Genomic DNA, 12,916 nt, shown 5'->3' with positions numbered 1-12,916 from the left:
ACCCCATAGAAAATCTGTGGAGGGAGTTGAAAGTCCGTGTTGCCCAACGACAGCCCCAAAACATCCCTGCTCTAGAGGAGATATGCATGGAGGAATGGGCCAAAATACCAGCAACAGTGTGTGAAAAGCTTGTGAAGAGTTACAGAAAATGTTTGGCCTCCGTTATTGCCAACAAAGTGTACATAACAAAGTATTGAGATGAACTTTTGGTATTGACCAAATACTTATTTTCCACCATGATTTGCAAATAAATTCTTTAAAATCAAACAATGGGATTTTCTGTTTTTTTTTTTTCCCCACATTCTGTCTCTCATGGTTGAGGTTTAACCATGTTGACAATTACAGGCCTCTCTAATATTTTCAAGTAGGAGAACTTGCACAATTGGTGGTTGACTAAATACTTATTTGCCCCACTGTATCTATTCACTGCCATAGCTGTCCAATCCATTTGGACTGGCAAATTGATTGGACGTCAATCGCTGTCAATGCCACTGAAACATGATCATTCAGTGCCAGCTATCCCAGTTCAAATGGATTTTACATCTCTCGCTGTCAATAGAAGTACTGATCTGAAATGACACATACCCCATGTGTGCAGGAGTGAGGCGTGTGTGGTGCTGCGGCGTGGTGGCACTAGCGCTGATCACCAGTGTACCGTCCGAGCCCGTCCTCTCCCAGTCGTACGGATCGTTCTCCACCACGTTGTACGTCTTCATGCTGTTGTCGAACACCGACATCAGCAACTGCAAAATAAACAAAGTTTTAGTCTCCATCAGTTGGGATGAAACTTCTCGTCCTGTTACCTGATAGTCAGGCTTGGTGAAGTAGTCCAGACTGGAGATGTGCTCCAAGAAGACACCAAATTCCGCTGGCAGGTGTTTGAGCATTAAACGGTGGTCGTACGTGTCCTTTAGTTTGCCCACGTGCTCCTGAATGAACACAAACATACATTGGTAAACTGTTAATTATTATACCACTTCCACAATGCGGGACGCGTGCGATTTCTTTTGCCTACTTTGTCCTTGATCTTCCGCCAAGGCAACTGACCTACAAGGAACTCCACCAGCATGTAGAAGAGGGACCACAAATCATCATGGCGACCCATCTCCTGTACAATTACCCCAAGGGGCGTGACATAGGACAGAGAGACAACAGATTTATTATAGATTTTTATGCGCTAAATGCGCTAACTAGCATCATTCTTCCTTGCAGCATGGAAAACATTTTATTCATGCATTTAGCTTTGTGGCCCGCAGCGTCATGGTGACATTGCCACTTTCTGGCGCATTCAGAGTCTCTCTAGCACTAGTGTTCCAGCGCATTCTTGAAAACATCCGTAGCTTATATCCTATAGCATTCCCGGTGGTATGTTTTTGAGTAGTCTGATGACTTTAACTGATATCCCGATGTTGTCCAACTCCAAAAATCTGATTCCGACATCAAACCGATATCGATATATGCAGTCGTGGATTTAACATATAAGTGGTTAATTGTATTATGATGCCCAGCATTAATAATGATATACAGTGTATCACAAAAGTGAGTGCATCCCTTGCATTTCTGCAGATATTTAAGTAGATCTTTTCATGGGACAACACTGACAAAATGACACTTTGACACAATGAAAAGTAGCCTTTGTGCAGCTTATATAATAGAGTTATTTTGAGGGGAAAATAAATTAACTCAAAATATAGCCATTAATATCTAAACCCCTGGCAACAAAAGTGAGTACACCCCTTAGAAACTACATCCCTAAATGTTCAAATTGAGTACTGCTTTTCATTTTCCCTCCAAAATGTCATGTGACTCGTTTGTGTTACTAGGTCCAGGTGTGCATAGGGAGCAGGTGTGTTTAAATGTGTAGTGCAGCTCTCACACTCTCTCATACTGGTCACTGAAAGTTCCAACATGGCCCCACATGGCAAAGAACTCTCTGAGGATCTTAAAAGACATATTGTTGCTCTACATGAATATGGCCAAGGCTACCAAAAGATTCCTAACACCCTGAAACTGAGCTGCAGCACAGTGGCTCAGATCATCCAGCGTTTTAAAAGAGCAGGGTCCACTCAGAACAGGCCTTGGGTTGGTCGTCCAAAGAAGCTGAGTGCACATGCTGAGCGTCACATCCAAATACATTCTTTGAAAGATCGTCGCAGGAGTGCTGTCAGCATTGCTGCAGAGATTGAAGAGGTGGGGGGTCAGCCTGTTGGTGCTCAGACCATACACCACACTCTACATCAAATTGGTGTGCATGGCTGTCACCCAAGGAGGAAGCCTCTTCTGAAGAGGGTACACAAGAAAGCTCGCAAACAGTTTGCTGAAGACATGTCAGCAAAGCACATGGATTACTGGAACCATGTCCTATGGTCTAATGAGACGTAGATTAATTTGTCTGGTTCAGATGGTCTCAAGCATGTGTGGCGGCGACCAGGTGAGGAGTACAAAGATAAGTGTGTCATCCCTACAGTTAAGCATGGTGGTGGCAATGTCATGGTCTGGGACTGCATGAGTGTTGCAGGTATTGGAGAGTTACATTCCATTGAGGGAAACATGAACTCCAACATGTATTGTGGCAACCTGTGAAGCTCTGGTTAACTCCATGCCCAGGAGAATAAAGGCAGTTCTGGATTATAGTGGTGGCCAAACAAAATATTGACAGTTGACATGTTGTATGTTAATATTGACAACTTTCACTAAGGGTGTACTCAGTTTTGTTGCCAGGAGTTTAGATATTAATGGCTATGATTTGAGTTATTTTGAAGGGAAAATAAATTAACTATTATATAAGCTGCACACAGACTACTTTTCATTGTGTCAAAGTGTCATTTTGTAAGTGTTGTCCCATTAAAATATATACTTAAATATCTGCAGAAATGCGAGGGGTGTACTCACTTTTGTGATACACTGTATGTAACAACTTCAAGGTTATCCAAATAAATATTCAGTGAAAGAGAACAACTTCAACTGAATTTTTGGAAAAAGTACCAACAAAGCACCACTAATGTCCACTATATTTATTATTCAACTCAAAATAGTGTAAACATCAGTTTTTCTTTTTATCATGTTCTCTCTGAGATAATCCTGGCAAGTGCAAAGTGTCAATAAGGCCCACAGGCAAGCAAAGGACCAGAGTCCAGACAATGCCAGTGAGTGACAATTCCCATTTTTGCGGGGCTTTTGCACAGATTTTTAATCATAGATTATATGTTTTACTTTTTTAGTGACTATTTCTTTCTGGTAACACAGTGATGATATGCGATGAGCTTATAAATAAAAATTTTTTAATGTATTGTTCGTTTCATTTGTGCACCATGAATGCAAATGATCTTTCCTCACTTAACAAATCCCAAACATCTTTGTTTGGAGACATCTAGAAGGCATTTTAAGCATAGCTGTTGTGCTAAACTGTGTCCATCCTATGTACAAAGCCTGAAGGGTTGTACATTAACTTTTCTGTAAACATACATATTGGCACAAAAAAATATGCCAAATTACACAATATTTTTTAAAATTCTTTTAACTGTATTTATGAGAATTAGTTATTTACAGAAAAAATTGACTTCATTATGTACTGACGGGACACGGGGCGCGGGGCCGATAAATAGGAGGCCTGCATTGTTGGCGAGGCCGTCAAAGCTGACCGAGTGGAATCACAAAGAGCTTTTTTCGTTGAAAATTATTGTGAATAAATGCTTAAATCCCTGAATTCTTTATAGATATAGATGTAAAACAGTCTCGATTCTTGGTTAAAAGCATTAAAAAAAACGTGCAGTAAGCATATATTTTACGTAAATATTTCAAAGCACAATACTAGTCTGTTAGTGAATGTCGCTAGCAGCTGCCTGATGTAAACAGAGCTTTTACGTTGAAAATTGTTGTAAATAAATGCTTAAGTGTCCAAATTCTTTATAGATATGGATGCAAAACAGTCTTGATTCTTGGTTAAAAGCAAAAAAAAAAAAAAAAAACATGCAGTAAGCATTTATTTTAGGTAAATCTGTCGAAGTACAATGCTAGTCAGTTAGTGAATGTAGCTAGCGGCCGCCTGATGTAAGTAGAGATTTTCTGGTGAAAATTTTTGTGAATAAATGCTTAAATCCCTGAATTCTTTACAGATATGGACGTAAAAGAGTCTCGGTTCTTAGTTAAAAGCATAAAAAACTGCGCGGTAAGCATTTATTTTACGTTAATATTGTGAACTATGACGCCAATGCCGTAGCAGTTAATTTCTCCCATTGATTTTTTTCGCAACGTTTCAAAATGCATGCAATGTACAACAAATAATAATAATTACCTTGAACCCTCAACAAATTTCGTACTTTTATCCTAAATCCGGCATTGAATGCTACGTGTCACTGCAACCTACTGCGAATAACTGAAGCGGAAAGCGGATTGTGGGATGCCTGGCCCCCTGCTTGAAGGCGTTGCACAGTAGTGGCCGAATTGACCCGTCAATACAATTATGAAGTCTATGCAGAAACATTCCAACTTTTTGTTGGCAGGCCGCTAGATGAGGTCAATAGCAGAGAATGAGTTAAAAAAAAAAAAAAAAGTCAAATACATAACACACCTACACAATTTTGGAACAAAACAAGTTTACCTTATTTTTGTGTGCGTTGACAGACGCATAACGCACAGTTCCACGGAAACCTGCCACTGGGCGGGGCTTACAAACAAAAAATGCAGAGATGCTATTACAAAAGGGAAATGGTTCCCTACCCATATTGTAGGACAAGGGTGGCACACTTACCGGTCGGACTTCTTGGCACGAGTTGGTGAACTGGCGGGCTAAACCGAAGTCAAGCATGTAGCAAGTGCGACATGTACTAGGGAAGCGACCCATGGCAAAATTGGACTGAAGGGGAAAAAACATTACGGTAAAAAGAGGTTCACAATATATTAATGACCTGATAATGTTACATAACTTATCAGTTGCTTAAGTGAATTTGGAGTGAAATAATTGACTTTATTAGGTTAACCTTAACATCTACACGCTTTCATGTAACTGCTGACTGGGTTTTTCCAAATAAGCTTATTGAAATATTTCTCTCAGAAAAGAAAGACACCTGACTCAGATGACGCCAGTCTGATATTATTAGCCCTTTACTCATTCATGGTTTTATCATACTGATAATAGTATTTTTTTCAAACATTTTTTCCCATTAGTTTTTATTTTTTTACATTATATACATGATTTATTTTTGATATATAAAACATGAAATACAAGTCATTTTAAAATAAACATAAAATACTTATATGTTTATTTATTCATAGTAAATATATTTTACAAAATCCTTTTTTATTTAATAAATGGTATACGTAATTATGAAATAATTTTATATTTATGTACTGATGTTGACAAAAAAAAATCACCAAAACAGAAAAACAACTCTTTCTCCTCAACAAAACCTGCTTACAAAAAAAAAAAAAAAAAAAAAAAAAAAACCCTCACTGGTTTGATATCCCGATGCAGAAAGCCCACTGAGTGAATGCTCTCGATGGCTTCCAGTATCTGACGGCCCAGACGCAAAGTGGTGCTGATGCTGAATGTTCCTCGGCTCATGCTCCTCCTCAAATCCGCCAGGTTACGACCCTGTCAAGTCACATGGTTTCCTGGTTGATAACTCTCCAAACAATGCTTACGATTATGACCACATATTTTTCGGGGGGGAAAAAAAAAAAAAAAAAACACTCCCAAAGTTTCGCAGAAGTTTGGTTGCTTTTTCTTTCAACTCATATCATATCACCAACCTGAAGCTCCATCACCACGTAGTTAAAGCGATCGTTGCGACCGCATCCCACGAAGCGACACACGTGGTCCTTCCCTGCGGGGAACGAAAGAACTGCAACGTCAGACACTGACATGTGTGTCGACTGGTTCATCAACAGTGTCTTTAATAACGGCGTTAAGAGTATAACGGTGTTACTAACAGCGTTTTTTTTCAGTAGTGAGTAATCTAATGAATTACTTTTCTCATCTTGGCAACGCCGTTACCGTTACTGAGGCGGAAAAGGCGTGCGTTACTATGTTGGTTGGATGATGCGAGAAAAGCCTGAGAGAGACGGACTCACGGAGACAAGAGAGTAGAGCAGGAGTGGGGAGGAGGCAAGGGAGTTGTGACGGCATTGCAAACCCGATGCTAGGTGGTTCCAATAATACCTGATTGTAGCCGATAGCCTACAAGCTACACCCACATGATGCTACGGTAGATATCACATAATATAGAACTAGATGCAAATGACAGACACAGCGGCGTTAACAACATGTATAAAGAACTACATGCGTTAGCAAACAGCCGCCATCTTAAAGCAGTAGACCTCTCAGAAAGGCTCTGTTGTAGAGAAACTTCCAAGCGAACCTAAGCGTTCTTATCTAAAATGCTCCCAAATCGCCAAAATCTTGACTGAAATCTATCTTAAAATGATGAAACAGTTTTAAAACATACACATGTCGAAAGTAGACAGAAGGGAACTAATGCAATAACGGGAGCAATTTTAATAACTTTAACGGTTGATTCACAACATTAAATGATAAAGTCTAGTTATCGCAATATCCACATTACCCCTGTATCTAGGGTAAAGAATTGGGCTAGGGCCAATTGTCCCAAAAACCCTTTAAACTTCACATTGTGTGACCTGTATTATTATTATTTTTTTTTTTTTTTTTTTTGAGAAAAAAAACAAAAAAAAACAGGGAAATTATCACCAGTTACTTTGCTCAGTAACTAATTACTCTTACATTCAGGTAACTGAGTTACTAACGCAATTACTTTTTGGGAGAAATAATTTGTAACTGTAACTATTCACTTTTTTAAAGTAAGATTAACAACACTGTTCGTCAACCAGCAATACGAATCTTGACTCACTGGCTGTCATTAACGGCCGTAGTAAAACAACAAAGAACAGTAATTTTTATACTATTAGGCGGAGCTGATTATAAGTCTCCACCAACCAAATTTGACACAAAAACGGAATTTGTTCATAGATAAACCGCAATGGACTATAAGCTGCAGCTGTCTTCACTGTATTATGGGATATTTACACCAAAAGATATCAGCCGGTAACACTTTATTTGACAGCAGCTTCATATGACCAAATGAACCACCATTAAGCTTTGAACCAATTGGCTGAAAATTTAATTGCTTTAAGAAGCTTCATTTGGCCATCACTGATACCCTTAGGGGTGACAGTCAACCTCTGCTGCCACTTGCTGTCAACACTGTTGCTGTCCAACATGCCGCCTAGCATGCATTGCAGCGCTACAGTTGTAAACAACAATCAAAATTTATGTTCTGTGCTAATTATTTCTTCGGTTACTGTTCAAGTTGTTTCATTAATTGCTAGTTATGGTATTTGGTAACACTTTATTTGTCAGTGGCGCCACAAGACTGTCAATTAGACAATCATAATCATGACATGACAGTGTTATGAGCATTAATGAATGCTTATAACATGTCATTTAGCGTTATCCGGAAAATTATCTCACTTTTGAATAGATGTAAAATATCCGAGCTGGACATAACTGGAGCTATTGACATAATCTGCCAAATGACACTTAATGGTAAATGGTGTTATACTTATATAGCGCTTTTCCACCTTTCAAGGCGCTCAAAGCGCTTTACACTATCTCGCCATCCACCTACTGGTAATGACATCTGTCTTAAGCATTCAGTAATGCCCATGATAGTGTCATGTCCTAATTATGACGGTCCTATGTAGGGATGGGAATTGATAGGATTTTTACGGTTCTGATTCCATTATCGATATTGCTTAACGATTTGATTGTTTATCGATTCTCTTATCGATTCTAATTTGAGGAAAAAGAAGAACAAACATTTTGATTGGCATCTAGTTTGTTTAATCAGAAGTCGTCCACAGCCATGACATTGACTGGATGAGTCTTTCTCCAAGGAATGCTTTAACAGTTTTAGCTCTGTGGCATGATGCATCGTCATCTTGGAAAATGACATATTTTCAATTGAAGGGATAAGAAAGCTGTCTAAAATTTCAATGTAAACTTGTGCATTTATTGAAGATTTAACCACAGCCATCTCCCCAGTGCCTTTGCCTGACATGCAGCCCTATATCATCAAGGACTGAGAGAATTTTGATGTTTTCTTAAGGCAGTCATCTTTGTAAATCTCACTGGAACAGCACCAAACTAAAGTTCCAGAATCATCACCTTGTCCAATGCAGATTCTTGACTCTTGACACTTTGTCCAATGCAGATTCTTGACTCTTGACAAGGTGTTGATGCTGGAACTTTGGTTTGGTGCTGTTCCAGTGAGATTTACAAAGATTACCGTTAGGCATAGCAACACAAAAATACCACCATCAGATGCGGAGGTATATACTTTTGTGTGAAATCAGTAGTCAGATTGGCCCCAAGGCCCATCAAATTTAAATTATTCCGAAAAAAAAAGACTGATTGGTGGACTACCGCCCGAAATGAGTATTAAAATTGCTAATAAAATCATTTATGATTATTTTTTCTTATAGAATATTAGACGAGGAATACGATAGACCCATTAATAGACTTTTTGGCAAAAATCACCATTTCTTTAAGTGATCTCATAGATAATGACATGGCCTGTGCAACTCATTGCTAAAGCACTCGGCGACGACTCTCCGGATTAAACACAGTGAATAGAACCTCTTTGAATAATCACGTAAATTTACTTGCTGAACCGAACGTGCGTAACATGCGTAGGGCAATTATGGGACGTAATTCGTGCTGGTTGGAATCTATAAGGGAATCGTTAGATAAACTACCAAACGATTCCATGGAATTGAAACGCACGGAACCGATTCTCTATAGGAACCGGTTCTCGATTCCCATCCCTAGTCCTATGACAGTCTTATGATGCCGCTGTCAAATAAAATCTTACCTATTAACCCAAATAATTCAACAAAGAAGCAGCACTGGACTATAGGCCGCAGGATTCAAAATGAGGGAAAAATGTAGTGGCTTATAGTCCGAAAATTATGGTAAATCATTCGCTTGATTGGTATTTATGGCGAACATAATGAAACAGGGTTTAAGTCTGGGACTGACTTGACATGTTGAATAGCTTCCACTTCTAGGTCCTGATGAACTCCTTAACTTATTGGTTGCCATTGATGCTGATTGAAGTCCAATCCGTTTCGACTGGTAGTGTTGGCAGTGATCATATGTCATGATGTAGAAATAATACATGATCTTGAAATGAGCTGCAAACTAAAATGGCAGACTTCAATTTGTCTTCAGTTGACGTTTTATTTTAACATCTGTGCTGTGTTTTAGACAACAAGCTGAGGAGTCAGGTTTCATCTCTGGTTACGTTCGTTCTGCCTTGAGGGAAGCAGTGCAGGCATGATGCCACGGGACTTAGCCATTAGATGGCCAGCGTGATCCCAGCTCATTGATTTTCTTCTCAGATGATGGAAATACATACTGCAAAGGGCATGTGATTTAAAAGACAGAATAAACTCAACAAATGAAGGGACACTGTGTTATCGTCATGTTGTGCTCTCTGAACGAAACATGTATAGTATCTAAAATGGCCTCTCAAAGAAAAGCTGTGATCTTGCGACATTCAGCTAGTAGAGTTTCCTGTTTTGTGTCATCAATCTTAAAACATTGTTAGTTACCGTATTTTCCAGACTGGTAAGTCCCACTTTTTTCATAGTTTTGCTGGACCTGCGACATATACTAACAAACAAGAAATATATGTTTTTTTCACAGTTAAAGCCACAAGAAGGTGCTCTAGGCATACTGCCTATTTCCAGTGATTGTGGAATTACTCAGAAGTAATACTTCCCAGACTTTACCCTTATGTTGGGGGACTAGATTGGAAAGTTCACTCCACCCTGTCTAACCTCTGGCAGGAATACCAACGATCGTCTCGGGTGTCCGACCTCCGTAGGTCACAACGTTCAGTCATAACGATCAATACAGTGGGGTGGTAAATGAAACTGACTCCTCACCCTGCAGCTTCTTGAGCACGGCCACCTCCATCTTGAGGACCTGCTTGGGCTGCTGAGCCGACTCCACCTTGAGCGCCACACTGACCCGGGTCAGTAGGTCGAGTGCCTCGTAGATCTCCCCGAAACCACCGCCCCCTATCTTCTTGACCTGGAGGGGGAAAATACTATATTGAATCCATTATGCCACATTTAACTCATTAGTTGCCATTGACTGCAATATACGCCCAGTCCATTTTGACTGGGACAGGCTGGTACAGAATAATCGCTGCCAGCCCTCCCCATCAAAATGGACTGAATGTCTTATTGTCATCAATGACAGCCAATAAGTTAATGAAGTTCAGGCTCAACTAGAGATGTCCCGATCGATCGGGATGTCATTTTCAAAGTATCGGAATCGGCAAAAAAATATCGGCCATGCCTTTTTTAAATATTTATATATTTTAATTAAATTGTTTTCTAATTGTATTTAACGTTACAGACATAATATGTTACACTCATCCAGAGTCTATAGTTTAGGCTTAAGGTAGGGTTATCAAATTTATCCCGATAACAGGGGTAATTAATTTTTTAAAAAATGTATCACGTTAAAATATTTAACGCAATTAATGCATGCGCTGCACGACCCACTCACGCATTGTCGCGCTCAATCTATAATGGCGCCGTTTTCCCCTATATAGAGAGATAAAAGGCAGCGTAAAATGAGTAGAGTGAATTTCGGCAGCCTTTGGAGCTTTTTTTTAATTGGCTAAAGCCTTACAATCCCTCTCCCTACATTTAGAAATATCATGGGAAGCAATGTGGGGAAGCAAGGTAGCAATTGATCTTTTCGTAACACCTTATGTTATTTCCCAACGCAGAGAAGTTGGGAGCACTTCGCACAGTCATGGTTTCACTTCCCATCATGCATTTGGGCTTGGCTACAGTACCATTTACTGAAAGCTCAACAAATACACTAGATGGCAATATTTAGTCACAATATACAAAGTCACAAGTCTTTCTATCTGTGGATCCCTCTCACAGAAAGAATGTTAATAATGTAAATGCCATCTTGAAGGTTTATTGTCATAATAAACAAATACAGTACTTATGTACTGTATGTTGAATGTATATATTCGTCCGAGTTTTATTCATTTTTTTCTTAATGCATTACCAAAATGTATATGATCGGGAAACATGATCTGGAATGATTGGAATTGAATCGGGAGCAAAAAAAAAGCAATCGGATCGGGAAATATCGGGATCGGCAGATACTCAAACTAAAACGATCGGGAGCAAAAAAACATGATCGGAACAACCCTAGGCTCAACAAACAAACATACTCCAAAGCTTTATTGTCTGAAAAATACGGTAATGAAATGATCACTACCTAACCTTATTCACCATCAATGGCAGCTGATGAATTCATTTAGGAAATAACATTAACTCAGTTAGGACAGCCGGAAAGTGGTTGAAATGTTTTCTTAGTCTGAATCTTATAAATAATGATATGCCAAAGTTACTGTGTAGTCAATGTAAAACAGTTCATTTTTTAACACTGGAAGTCCCTTTTTTTTTTTTTTTTGCTTTTTGGCTATTAAGACCAGAAAGGCGTCAAATGACCCCAACACCAAACTGAATACTGGGCTTTGTCAAACAATAGACCACGCAAACAAGCAATCAAGCAGACAACCCCTCTACACACTCATGTGAAGTCGCTGCCTAGTTCTGAAGTGGGGGGTTTCACTCTGGATAGCTGCAATTAGCATGTTGAATATTTGCAAATTTTGGGCTCACGTGGCTTTGTCAAACACAGAAGAACACGGAGATGGCCAGTCGCCGTGTTCAACAATATAATTGACATGGCAGCACCGAATGCATACAGTATGTGTTGTATCAGGCCTGCAACGGAAGGCAAGAGAGACGGGTGGACTTCTTGGTGGGTCTTGCAAAAGAATTGGCTCACTCTCATGTAGGCCCAAAGCAACCTAGCCCCGTGAAAAGGTCGAAGTGTCATCTGTCACTACACAAAAAATGTTTTGTTATGTCTTTTATTACACCGTCCCTTGTATAGGCAAACTGCAGCTTTTGAAATATGAAAAAAGGTTGTCCGCCCGATTTCCTGCCTGAGCGGTACACTGTCCAACAAAGCCAGGACAGCCCTGCCCAGCAAACACTCAATCCGACCCTGTGGTTTTGAAAGTGTGACTTGAAATGACTAATGAGGACCTCAATGCTCACAAAAGATATGCTGATTAGGGTCAGATGACCCTTCTTTGGAAACAAAAGTGATTTGAATCAACTGATCCACCCTTGGTAGTTCTAGTGTCTTAAAGATGTTTAATCTATCACTGTCAATGACCGCCAGTAAGTTTTCCAGCGATCCCAGGATTCCACATGTGACAGACAGGCTGAGCGCTAAACACCTCTCCTCAAAGCATGCCGTTTTCAATAGCTACGCGCATATTCTTACCTAATTTGCACTCTGCTTCTCCAACCCTTTGCACTCTCACCCCTAGCACTAAGCGGAGCTTTCATTTCCCTCTAAGCTGCCGCATGCCCTTCACTGTCCTCCATACGGGGATTAACTGCGGCATTCTTACATAAGTGGGCTCCTTAGCTCAGAGGAAACGGCAACACAATGAGGAGCAGACACGGTCTCTCTCCGCTCTTTTATAGCTCAATTGTGGACAGAAATAGCAACTCCTCAGCTATTTTTAGACCTCACGCTGCCGCAGTGCTACTTGTGACCCCGGAAATATCCATTGTGCTGGATGGACTTTTTACGCATAGACTCAGTTAATACATACACAGTCATTGACGGTGATAGACGCCCAACACATTTCAACTGGGACTGGCGGTGATCATAAGCTCAATGACTGCCACTTACGGTGCTAGGCATCCAATCTATTGAAAGATGAGCATTTACAGCAGGGGTACCCAAACGGGTCCTCATGGGCCGCTGTGGGTCCTG

At 40.0% G+C, this 12,916-nt stretch overlaps 1 protein-coding gene across 2 annotated transcripts in view; it reads right to left on the bottom strand.

Annotated features, from left to right (window-relative positions):
• The window catches only part of ttbk2a (tau tubulin kinase 2a), a 64,774-nt gene that overhangs the window by 30,727 nt on the left and 21,131 nt on the right, over positions 1 to 12,916 (bottom strand). For both annotated transcript variants that reach the window (XM_057859114.1, XM_057859116.1), the window contains exons 3-10: positions 9,967 to 10,114; positions 5,752 to 5,825; positions 5,453 to 5,593; positions 4,751 to 4,855; positions 4,601 to 4,666; positions 1,016 to 1,108; positions 804 to 929; positions 586 to 743 (exon numbers count right to left, since the gene is read on the bottom strand). In XM_057859114.1, coding sequence (XP_057715097.1) covers positions 586 to 743; positions 804 to 929; positions 1,016 to 1,108; positions 4,601 to 4,666; positions 4,751 to 4,855; positions 5,453 to 5,593; positions 5,752 to 5,825; positions 9,967 to 10,114 — 911 coding nt within the window. The remainder of the gene's footprint in view (positions 1 to 585; positions 744 to 803; positions 930 to 1,015; positions 1,109 to 4,600; positions 4,667 to 4,750; positions 4,856 to 5,452; positions 5,594 to 5,751; positions 5,826 to 9,966; positions 10,115 to 12,916) is intronic.

This window comes from Corythoichthys intestinalis, chromosome 15 (assembly GCF_030265065.1).
Source record: "Corythoichthys intestinalis isolate RoL2023-P3 chromosome 15, ASM3026506v1, whole genome shotgun sequence".
In the NCBI taxonomy this organism is placed as follows: Eukaryota; Metazoa; Chordata; class Actinopteri; order Syngnathiformes; family Syngnathidae; genus Corythoichthys; species Corythoichthys intestinalis.
This window is presented reverse-complemented; position numbering and strand designations above follow the sequence as displayed.